This window comes from Anas acuta, chromosome 9 (genome assembly GCF_963932015.1).
Source record: "Anas acuta chromosome 9, bAnaAcu1.1, whole genome shotgun sequence".
NCBI classification, from domain to species: domain Eukaryota; kingdom Metazoa; phylum Chordata; class Aves; order Anseriformes; family Anatidae; genus Anas; species Anas acuta.
Genome location: NC_088987.1, coordinates 11,850,855 through 11,863,116, shown reverse-complemented (window position 1 = coordinate 11,863,116; position 12,262 = coordinate 11,850,855). Strand labels below are relative to the sequence as shown.

Genomic DNA, 12,262 nt, shown 5'->3' with positions numbered 1-12,262 from the left:
TTGAAATAATTTTCAGTAACGTCTAGAGACATTTAACAAAACACCTCAAGCACTAAATCCATATAGTGAACAAATAAATGTATTTATTTTCTTTCTATCCAAAGATAATTTAGTCAAAAAAATACATATTTGGCATGAAGATAAAACAGACAAATGTATTTATTTTTTCTCCAAGTCACAACCCCACTCTTTAATGAGGAGAACTGACGGCTTTCCTGAGTGAGCCGGGTTCAGGATGGTGCTGCCAAGGGTTGAAGAGCACTGTGGAGCTGGTACAGGAAACAGAGGCACGATTTATTTCTGTGTTTAAAGACTGCAAAAGGCTGATGATTAAAAGATGAAGCCATCTGTACCTGGTCATGTTATTTCTATCAAGTAGGGAGTTGGGAAAATAATTGAGTGGGGTTTGCAACCAGCCTGTTTTGAAAGGTCCCTGCGCCAAGCGAGAGAGCGAAGTGGGTGCTGCTGACCCCAGGGCTCATCACAGCATTAATTGTGGAGGAGGATGTCCTTATGGCTTGTCAGAGGCATGTGGGGGACACAGCCTGAGGGTCCTTCTGCTGTTTTTACCCACCCTGTGTCTGTGTGATGCTGAGAAAACATTGCATTGCGGGTCTTCCCATCTAGCACATTTCATCAACACTGAGATTAGTTTAAAAAGCAAAACAACCAGCAGAGATTTGGCTAATAACTCAGTGGTTTTCCACAAACACCTTCAGGCGTCTCTGATTTCAGCCCGTGCAGCAGTTGCAGCTAGGAATTTGGTTAGCATGCAGCCTGATCTGCCCACCTGCGCTCTGCTCTTCCTTCCCAGTTCTCAGCACAAGACAACTGACAGCGTGTCCCACCTGGCCTGGCATCATTGCCACAACTAATTTTTGACAGCAAAGCTTGTAGAGAGGCTCTGCCATTAATATCCCAATAGTGTTCTGTTATGAGACACCACAAAGCAAGAGACATGGGCAGGAACCAAGTGACGTGACAGCTGGGCCTGGTAAGCTTGGAAGGCTTGACATGGGCCACCAAGAAGATATTGAAGAAAACCAGAAGGGTTTTCATGGTAAATAGGTTTAGAGGACACACCAAATATCCCCAGTGCTTGGAAGAGTGCTCCGTGTCCTGCTGGTCTGTCTTCCTCTCTTGTCTGTGACCTGCTTTTCCATCGCCATCCCCTTGGGTTTTGTGTCAGGTCCTCACACGGCAATTGCTGTGCCGAAGATTTCTGGAGCTGGAACCTGCACAGAGCCCAGAGACTGCTGGTTTGGCAGTAGGAGGAATTGTGCTGGGGGACAGTGGGAACTAATTGTTGCTACTGGTGTAATAAGAAAGATAATAATAGTGCATAAAAAGGCATTATTTTACTAGAACTTAGCTGTCAAATCTATGGGTTTTCTAAAGCTGCCTGATTTAGAGAGCTGGAAAGCTTTTGGTGGTGGTGCCGTGGTTAGTGTCCGGAGCTGTCTGTCAGCTTAATGGGGGGGATGAGGAACTAACCAGGGAACTCACAGAAACAGTTGGACAGGTACTATTTTTGCTTTATTTTTTATATCTTCAATAAATTGATGCCTTTAAAGATACCCACTTTAAAATAACATCATTATGCTGCTTGTTTTGGGCGAGTTTTGGTAGCCACCCCTCCCCAGAGAAAAACTTTTAAGTCCTCCTAAGGGGAATTTTATTGAGACGTTTGTGTTGGTGGAGTACCCAAGGCTTGGGAAAAGGGACTGAGATGTGCACTCTGCTTGCAGAGATGCTCCCACCGTGGGCTTTGCTGCTGGGCAGAGCAGGGAGGACTTGGGCTGCAAACTGCCTGAGCCACCTCTTCCGAGGCCAGGCGAAGCCTGGAGATAAGGAGTAGATTTAAGGAGTGCTCAAACACTGATCTTTGGGGAAGCTACTTCAAACACCACTTCCTAGTGCTCTAAGTCATCCGGTTCTCTCTCAACTTGCTTCACTCCCTCAGCCTAAAATATTTATTCCTCCAGCAAGGAAGGCTCTCAGGGATAGGGCAAAATGACCCATTGGGCTGAAAGCGGTTTTATCCGCGTGCTGCTGATGGATGCAAGCTTCATGTGTGCAGCCCAGCTCTGCGCTTTCTACTGCGCTTTCTCTGCTGTGGTTTCAAGCCTGCCTGGCTGCGCAGGTCTGCTGCACACGGGATTTATTGTCGGACCAGCAGCACTTTATATAACCCCCGGGGCACGGGGGAATACACGCCTGAGGGTTGCTGAGTGTTCAAAATGTTCACTCTTCAAATGAGGTCTGCGGTAAATACGTGGCATTACTCCAGGTGCTTCGCTCAGACGTTGGTCATGGGTTTTCCATTAGGAAGGGTGCAGGAACCTGAGTGGTGAGGGGTTGGGAGCGCATCGCGTGCCTGTAGCAGCACCCGCCTGCACGCACGGGGCTCTGAGATGCCTTGTCTGGCTCCTGCAGAATGAGATTTTGATTGATAAAACAGTTTTTTTCTTGAGAAATGCTTATTCGTTGTAGTTTGAGGTTTTTTTCTTTCTCTTTTTTATTTTTTCTCAATAATATCATCATTTTAAGGAACCCAATGGAAGCATTCGTTTGGACAGGAAGAATTTTCATTGAAGTCTGGGAAAAACACGTCTCAGACCAATAACTGTATCTGACTGTGAAGGGCTGAGAGCCCATTGCCAGAGCCCCCTGGCCAGCCAGCTCTTTTCAAAGAGTCTTAATATTATTTCCCCGTTTTAAAAATCTGGAGAAGTTTGTGAGAGACGGCAAGTTTTCCTCCCTGGCCGGGCACAGCCACCCCCAGGCAGCAGGCTCAGGAGGCAGCTGGGACAGCCCCTGTGCTCTGCTCCTGGGCAGGTCAGAGACCAGTTCTCTGTATCTGAAGAAATCCTTCGATATCGAGTATGTTTGAAATGACTTCTCTGTTGGGCTTTGATTGTTATCGTTATTCTTTATCTTTATTGAAAGATGTGCGGGCGTTGTGCCAGCATCTCCTCCTGCCCCTTTTGAAAATAACTAAGTTGGTTACTTGGTTTTGTTCTCCAAATCCACTTAAATGCCCCTGCTAAGCTGCTTTTTGCCCATAAGTATTTGAAGAAGCATCAGTGTTTTAGACAATGACCATTGCACATTTCTCATCCATCACAGGGAAGGTAAGAGCGAAGCTGGGGGTGGCACTAGGAGTAGCAGTGAGCAGCAGGGCTGTGTCTTTGCTTCTCAGCTCTCTTGTGTTTTTTGCTTACTATTTCAGCCGAAATCCCTTTTGATGAGGCCTGGGAGAATATACACACTTCACAATACCTCACACAAACGAGGGCATTGCTCTGACGGGGTTTGCGTGCTCACCGGGACACAAATTCCTGACTTTTCCTGCACATTTTTCAAGCCCATTCACTTTTGTTTTTTTTTTGGTAAACCACAGCTCTGCCTTGTCAGGGAAATAAAGCCTTCCCTTTCAGTGGGGAGTGTTCTGGGTGAGGATCGTTGCTGGGAGCTGGTGTTGCTGATGCCTGTTGTTTTCTATTGTAAAGCTAACTGCAATGCGTGACCACCATGTATCACTCAGCGATGCCTAATTTAGGAGATCAGTGATTAATTCTTGCCATTGCTTTTTCTTCTCTCTCTCCCTCTCTCTCTCTCTCGCTGCAGGATGTTTTCACACCAGAGTGCAAATTTAAAGAATCTGTCTTTGAAAACTACTACGTTATTTATTCTTCCACGCTGTACCGGCAGCAAGAATCCGGACGAGCGTGGTTCCTGGGACTCAATAAAGAAGGTCAAATTATGAAGGGAAACCGGGTGAAAAAAACCAAACCCTCATCACATTTTGTACCCAAACCCATTGAAGGTATGGAACCTCTCCCTCCATCGTTGTGGTGTGGAGGGTGGTTGAGTTTGCAGATGCAGATTTGGGGCTGTGTGGATGGGGGTGTTGGGGAGCAAGACCAGAAAGCAAGGGTGATGGCTGTAAAGTTTCAGAGGGGTGCTGGGCTGCACTGTTAGTGCTTCGTCTGCTTTCTTTCCTGTGTAAATGAACTCCGCACATCATCCCATAAAAGCTTCTCAGCTTTGGCTTGCTAAAGGATGAATTTAAAAACTCAGCCATATGAGAAGGTACTGGGAAGGGAAAGCTGCCCTTGGTCACTCCGAAGTTTCAAAGGAATCCAACTCAGCAGTGACTCTAATGTTGGGTTCTCCATGAGGATTTTCTCAACTTCAATTGGTGGCCTTCCAGTTCTGTGTAGAGTCACGAGAGGTAGGATTTATCTCAGCTGATTTCAGAGTACAAGACTGTTTATAGTAACAGGACAGAAATGGGCCCTGCCAGCATAGTTGTGGATGTGCTTTATGCATCTAGTCTAAGATGGTTTCAACCTACAGGTGCTCATGTTTTTTCCTGTATGTAAAGACAGCCTAGTACGTCACAGGGGGTAGAGAAAACTTTATCATAGATGCCCAAAGTTGGATGAGATGCTCTCACACAACGTCTTCCTCACATCACGAGGTTTCAGTGGAAATAGAGGAGCTGATTTTTAGCCCTCCTGCTACTGCTGACTGTACACTACTGAAGCATGCCACAGGCTCGTGCCATGACCTTTTTTATAGGCTGGGAACTGGCAAATGGGGAGAAGTGGTGCGGTAAGCCTAGGCCTTAACAGGTATTAACTTGATTTTTGAAACAAGCAAACATCCTTTTTCTGTTGCTCGGAAATTCAAGAGAAATGGAGCTCAGCATTCACAGGGTATCTCCAGCCTTTGTGCAGAAGATGGAGGTGGTGGAAGAACAGAGAGTGGCACAAGCATGCTTTTCCTGGGCTGGTGCTCATTATTTTTTCAGCAGCCGGGAGCTTTTTCTTGTTTGTTTGAGGCACCAGGGAGACTCACTCCCTAAGCCCACTTGGAGTTTTGCTGAGGAACAGGACCTGTTTCAGACATGAGGTTGGTCACCAGCTTCTCTTCCGTCTCCTCCTCTCCTGCCTTGGGCGGGAGGAGAGGCTTCTGCAAGTGCTAGCTTTCCCAGCTGGGTTTCCAGCTCCTTCTGGTATTTCTTTGCTGCCTGGCTGGGTGTTGGCACCGATCAGTGGGTTCCTTTGAATCCAGATTTCTTTTTTGATGCAGCGTGCATCAGTCTGTTGAATGGCTCAATAGTTGTCTTCTGCATGCATTAAATTAGGCCGTTCCTGGGGCTCTCCGTGCAGGAAGACTTGCCATAATAGAGGTGCTTGACCCGCAGCGGAGTTCTCATTGCAGCAAATGCCTCTCCGGCTTTCATTTTGAAAAACCCAGCCCAGCCCGAGAGCTTCCCTTTCCTGCAGTTGCCTCCTCCCACGCTCGCTTCAATCACAGCTGTCACATAACCTCCCGAGCGAGCGAGCGCTTTGGAAGTTGGCAGCCAAATTAAGGGCTCCTCCACCCCTTCCCTCCTCCACACACTTTGCAGGCAGCCTCTGCGAGCGCTGCTGCATCAAAGAGCTGGCAGCCGCCCAAGCCGAGGCACGTGTCAGCTTCCCAAAGCATTCAGCTGTCTGGGGCTGTGACTCCAGCAGGAGGACTCTGTGACTCTGTTCCCAAGCCCAAGATTCATTGTAGGTAGCAGAGGGTTTTCGGGAGGGCTGGAGTAAAGCTCAGCTCCACGTGACTCGGCGGTGCCGCATCCATCAAAGTCTCCGTGAGCAGAGCTTGCAAGCAGAGATGTTACAGAACGGGGGCAATTCCTTCCCTGCTTTAGCAGCATCTTTCTCTTTGACGTGACTTGAAGGAAGCATTTGAAGCGCTCCCCTGCTGTATGTGCACATCCCTTTTGCTGAGCGCTGTGGCGTGTCCCAGCGTGTGAGCTCTGCTGCTTATTCAGGCCAGCACTTCCCAGCCTGGACCCGCAGCACGCACCCGTGTTTGGGTTCGCATTAATACTGCAGCGTGGTGGCTGGCAGGGTAACGTGTGCCTGGGGATCGTGTCCCTCGGGAAAGAGAGGTGCACGCACTGCCAGGAATCGCTTCACCCACCACTCCAGTGGCAATCATCTCCGAGCTGAAACTTCCCAGTCGTTTGCCACGTGCAGAAAAAATATGCAGCAGCTCAGGGAAGGGAACCTTTGCAGGAAAAGGAAACAAGAAAGGCCGGAGTGCTCACGGAGCTCACTTGAAGCCTGTTGCTCTGTACTGCTTTCTGAATTCAGAGTCCTTCCCTCAGAATTGCAAATGGGCAATAAACTAATAAATATAACCATGGAATATCCTCCCAGATAACTTCTAAGGACCACATTTATGTATGTGCATATGTATATATGCAGCAGTACCTGTGTGTGTTACCTATTCCAGCCACAGCTTTATGCTGTGCTAATCCCACAGGTCGCTTTGTCTCCAGTAGATTATCAGGATGCTGGAGCTGCTCTGAGCAAAAGCGACTAGAAAGGTTTTTGTGCTTGGTCGGTAGGAGGGGTTGCTTTTGGTTTAGTGTAGGTAGGATTTGCTTGTTTGTTTTTGAGAGTCGCACCAAGCTTAATCAATATAAAAGCACAAAAAAACTTCCTAAGTAACAACAGGGGAAGCGTTAAGTTCCTCTCCCATCTGTGCACAGGCAAAGCCAAGGCAAACAGCCTGGCAGGCAGCAGTTAATGTACTGTGTGGGGCCACTTTTGGTTAAAAACACACATACGCAACACATTTCTTTTGATATTTTTATTTCTGATCACTGATCATTCGAGCTAAATGAGCCTTTAAAGTGCAGACATATAGATTGAACCAGACTGCACAAGAAATTAGCTTGAGTATAATTGTCACTTGGACACCAAGTAATCTTTTAAAGCAATTTCAATCTCTTTAAGTGTCTGTAGTGATTAGTGCTGGACAAACACTTTTATCCGTGGTGCCTCTTGTTTATTTCCATATCTAAGCCCACCTCAAATAATGGGAGGCTTTTCCAGTCATTCGAGTAAGAATTTGATCGGATGCTTATTGTGGATGTGCTCTGCTGTTTTTATTTAATTTCCTTGAAGACATCACTTCCAGCCTGTTCTCTCAAAAGAGCTACGTGTCAGTTCATCTCTCACCTGGCCCAAAGCAGGATATACCTGGGGTGGCAAATCTGGCCACAGAAAGCAGAAGATGACTCGTACTCCCTCTGAGTCAGCAGAGCTGCCCCTAAATCCAAATTCACGGTGCCTCAGCCCGTGTGACTTGGACAGGTATCAGGAAGGTGACCTGGTAGTGACTAATCTGAGCCATCTACTGCCACTGATGGATATCCACACACAAAGAACAGCCGCCAGATCCTTCCTGGTGTGTTTTCTGTGGAGACAACATCCCAGTTCTGGTAAAGTGGAGTCTTCAGGTGTTGCAAAGAAGTGCAAGACACTGCTGAGGAGGAAGATGCTGTAGGCCTAATGAAAAGACTTTAAAGAGATCACCTTAATCCACACAAAATCCTAGAAGAAGCGCTTTTTTTTGTTTTTAATTAAAAAAAAAGAAAAAACAGCACCGCAACACTCACAGTCCTTGCTAAACACAGCTCCTCTTTTGGGTCTGCCTCTCAGGCAGACAGGCTGTGGTATGTTTTCTGTCCCACACTAGCTCATTTGTTCATCTATCAAACTCCTAATCATCTTATTAGAGGGCAAAGGCAATGTATTTTACCCACGCTTTTGCTTGGCTTTTTGTCATCCTTTGCCGTGCTCCTTACCTGAACAAACCGACTCCATCTGGCAGCACCCCGCACGTTTAGCCGCTGGGGAGCTGTGAGCTCAAACGCCTCTGAAACGCATCAGCTGGGCCTGGGTTTGGAACACGGTAATTAGAGGCAGAAAACGAGGGTGCATAATCACCCGCTCCCTCCTGCCCCTAGCTGTTGCTCAGACAATTAATTCCCTCCACCAGAGCAGTAGCTAATGCGGCCGCCGTGGCCTCCTGCTGCTGCAGAGTGACACCCGGGGCGGTGGCAGCCACCGAGGGGAAGAGGCCGGGCTCCTGAGGATGCCACAGAGCCAGGCCGTGATCCCACAGGGCTGCCCACCTGCCTGCTGAATGGCAATGTGGAAAAATCAGCTCCTCCTAGCTCCCTAGGGCTTGGGTACCTCCCTAACGCAGCCAGCCCCTGACGCCCAGGGAGACCACGCGGGGTGATTTCAGTTTCACCGTGTGGGTGCTGTGCCAGTGCCGGGCTTGGGAAGCAGAAATGAGGCTGGGATCCTGTGCCAGATGCAGATGAGGGATTCGTGTCTTCCTGGGTGACAGGCAGCCGCTTCGTGCCTTGACCTTTGGGAAGGATGCTCCTTGCCTTCCCCTTCTCCCTTGCTTGTACCCGCAGCCCGCTTCCTGCTGAACTGCTTGCAGAATTATTTCCTGGGCATGCCAAAGGCAGGCACTGCTGGGCCTGGGGAGGCAGAGAACCGAGAGCTGCAAGCAGCAGCCGGGGGCATGGCCCCGCTCTCCCCCTGCCATTTACACCCGTGGCTGTGCCGCGGATCAGGCTCGCGGCGCTTTCCAGTTACAGCATGAATATGGATGTGTTGATTAGAATCTGGGACATAGGAGCTGATTATCTGATTGAAGCTCCAAAGCATTAGCTTGGTTTCCAGACATTAAGGGCTGTATTTGGCTTGGTGTGTGGGTGTGGGTGGGTGGGAGAAGCAAGGCAAAGCAGGGAGGGGAGCCTTGTTCTAGCCTAATTGCTCATCCTGCCAGAGCTGCCTGGCGCTCTGCAGAGCCACAGCCCTCCCCGGCGTCCCGGCATGCCACCTGCCACGCTGCTGCTGCTTCACCTCGATGCAGGGGACGGGGACAGCGTGTCCCCACACACACACAGGGACCCCAAACTCACCCATCAGCAAGGGCTGGTGGTCCCGAACCACAAGGATTTAGTTTGAAGCTGGGAAAATCTGGGCACGCACGGCAGGCCATTTGCAAACATGCCCCCTCCCCGGTCGGTGCCGAACAGCTCCGCGTGTGAGTCACGCTCGAGCTTTCCCAGCACAGGGAGTAACAAACTGCAGGCCAAGAGCTCGTGTTGCACAACGTGTCACCCCGGCCTCAAAGCCCTTCGGGCACCCATCTGCGTGCATCCCCTCCTGGGGCCGTACGCACACCAGGCTGCTGCCGTGCACACCGGTTTGCAGTCACCGTGGAGCAGAGGCTGCAGCTCAGCGTGTGTGCAGAAGCCTTTTGAGACTGTCTGGGCAATATTTGGTAGGTGAGGCTCATACCGTAGGGGTAGCTAAATGCTGACAACACGCCGGTCCTGTGCTGCTGTGGATTTCCTGGCGTGGCCTGTTGGCACAGCCTGTCTTGTGCTGAGGCTTTGACAGCGCTGGCTGGAAAGCACAGTGTGAGCAGCCTCCAGCCAGGCCCCTTGTCAGCACTTGTATCACCTTCTAGACTGGAAGATAAATATTGAATTCCTGCCTTATTTGCTTGCTAGGTACAGGGTTTCTTTATTTTTCTGTTGCACGTGTTGTTTACTTCTGCAGCCTGAGTTGTGGGCCAGTGTAGATGCAAAATCCCAAACTGTGGCTTGAATTCCTCTGTGATTCTTTGGGCATGTGGGGGAACTGGGACTGGGAAGACAAGTTCCATTCAAGAAACTGCCTGGGGGAAAGCTCACCCAGGTGCCTCAAGCTCCAGCCTGGGACCAGAGAGGTCAGGGTGAAGCCGACACTGGACTCGAGGCACAGCTTTGTGTGTGGGACAGCTCTGGAGCAACACCAGCACAAAAACCCAGCCCCTTTGGGCAAGCATCACATCACAGCCCAAGGTCAGGCTCAGAAGGGATGTTCAGCCTTAGTGTCATCAAAAAACCATACCACTTGGGCTAAGAAACCACAAGGGAACACGAGCACAGGTTTTTCTCAGTCATTAACTTTTTCCCCGTTGTTCTTTAAGCTCTTACTGTCCAGTGCTAGGCCACCGGAGCAGCAGTTTGGGCAGCCGTAAGGTCAGCGCTTTGCACAACAGGAAAGTCACTGCCACAGGGTTGGCGAGGGACACGCGCCAAGGTGTGTGGGACAGCTCAGCAGCCGAAAGGGGACATGAGCTCACTTCTGTCCTGCTGGCAGGCTGCTGACAGGCTCCACACTGTCCCTGCAGCACTCAGACCGCACGGTCCCACCGGGCAGCTGACGGCAGTGCTGGCATTGCTCATTCTGGCCCCGACACATGGGCTGAGTTGTTCGTGTTCTCCTTTTTCTCGTTTTCGTCAAATAATGATGCTGCAATAACAGTTTGCAGCGCAGCCCCTGCCTCCCAGGCTTGTTGGGAGGCCCAGCTAGCGCTTAAACTGCTTTGAAAGCTTTGTGTTAAAGATGCTCTATGGGAAAAGCCGTATTTTTTCACTGCTCATATATTCAGTGCAATATCCCGCCTATTAATACACAGTTGACTGCACTTTATCTCTGTCCTGTATTGTTGCACACTGCTATAACTGTTTATCTAGCTAGGAGTAAAATGCAGAGCAATAATGTCATTTGCAGCCTGCCTCTAATTGCCAGGATTTATTTGCAAATCGGGGGAGGTTATAAATATAAACGCTTACATCGCTTTTCTATACGTGGCATATTTGTTTCATTTCTTCAGATAATTTTTGAAATTTTGTTCTTGTTGATTACCCGGAACCAAAACCTGATGGGCTCTGTCCCCGTGTTCGAGCTCCGGGCAGTTGTTTGTGCTGTGACAGCATTACAAAATGAAGGAGGAGGCAATCAGTTCTTTCATTCCTAATTTTTGCAAAGATCCAGACGTGAGATTTAAAGTCTGGACCCATCTCAAGTTCTCCACTCCAAAGTGCCTGCCCTTGAAACGCCTCAGTATTTGCAATGAGCTCATCAGAGCTGCTCCTCTCGGTGTGAGCACCTGCCCCTGGCCTGGCACAGCTCGCATGGCACGAGGACAGCCACTAGGACATAGTCCTAGCGGTGAGCTAGACAAATGCTTGATGCTGCACAGGGCATGGGGATGTGCCACAGCTTGGGCAGACGCTGCCTAGGCTCCAGCAGGTTCGTGTTTGGAGGCACGCGTCTGGAGAGAAGGTGCCCTCCAGCCACTGTGTTCTCAGGCACTGCCAGGTGACCATGCAGAGCTGGGATGGTTCCTGGCTTGCCGTCACTGAACTCATCCCCACGTGTCTGCTCACAGCGTTTGCCTTGGCTGACTGTTAATTTAGAGAGAAAAAAATAACAAGTGCTGAGAGCAAACCTTGGGTCTTGGCTGAAGGCACCAAAACGGGCTTCAGTCACCACTTCCACATCCAGAGCTTAACACCCAGAAAACCTGGATGGCCCAGATGAAGGTGGGATTTTGATTCAAGACACCAGTTATGTTGTGTTGGAGATTAAGGACTGGGCACCAGGTAATTCTTGGACCTGTCATTAAATGGTATTAGCATCCTGAGATGCTAGCTGGTGCTGGAAACTGGAATGTTTATTTTATATATGTGAATGTAATACTAAAAATCAGTAAAGCACATGAAACCTAGAAAGATTTAACTGTGAGAAAGCAGAAATCCCTTGTTTCTGTCTGTGCCATTGGAAGGATCCAGATAAGGAGGGAGGATCTGGCGTGGCAGCAAAGGCAGGTAACAGGTCTTGCTTGAGAACAGGATCTACTGCTGGGTCACTGGGGTTTTCCTAAGTCTGTGTGTGTTTGTATTGGGTTGAAAATTTCAGTTCCACATACAAAGAACTAATTCATTCTGATCAGTGACATTTGTGACTTCAGGCTGTTAACGGGTGTCTTTTCTGTTTGCAGTGTGCATGTACAGAGAGCCATCGCTGCATGAAATTGGAGAAAAACAAGGACGCTCTAGAAAAAGTTCAGGGACACCAACCATGAATGGAGGCAAAGTTGTTAACCAAGACTCGACATAGCTGACAAACACCCTCCCTACCTCCAGCTCCTCCCCTCCCACCCACCTTCCCACCCCACCTGGCGAAACCACACTGAGACGACGACAGCTGAGCAAGGCAGGACCTACCGGTAGTGGCTAGGAGTCCGAACTCAAGAAGCTTTCTTTGTGTAGGACGAGGAAACCGAACCCCAGATCTTGCCTGTTGCAACGTTTTAAACAAAACAAAACGAAAAACACACACACACACACACAAAAAAAAAAAAGTGAAGAAAAAATGTTTTAAATCAGGACTCCATTAACATTTTCAAAAGCAAACTGTTTGCTCTGTGATCAAAGGGGGAAAAAAATCTCATCTCTGCATAATATTAATAATAACAACTAATAAATATAATAATAATAATAAAGATGTTACCTTTAAAAATAAAACAAAGCTTTTGGAAAATTGAA

The 12,262-nt window shown here is 48.9% G+C and overlaps 1 protein-coding gene across 7 annotated transcripts in view; it reads left to right on the top strand.

Annotated features, from left to right (window-relative positions):
- FGF12 (fibroblast growth factor 12) overlaps nt 1-12,262 on the top strand; it is a 223,109-nt gene extending 210,847 nt beyond the window's left edge. For all 7 annotated transcript variants that reach the window (XM_068691764.1, XM_068691767.1, XM_068691765.1 and 4 more), the window contains 2 exons: nt 3,631-3,829; nt 11,716-12,262. In XM_068691764.1, the coding sequence (XP_068547865.1) occupies nt 3,631-3,829; nt 11,716-11,834 (318 nt within the window). In that variant the 3' untranslated portion in view covers nt 11,835-12,262. The remainder of the gene's footprint in view (nt 1-3,630; nt 3,830-11,715) is intronic.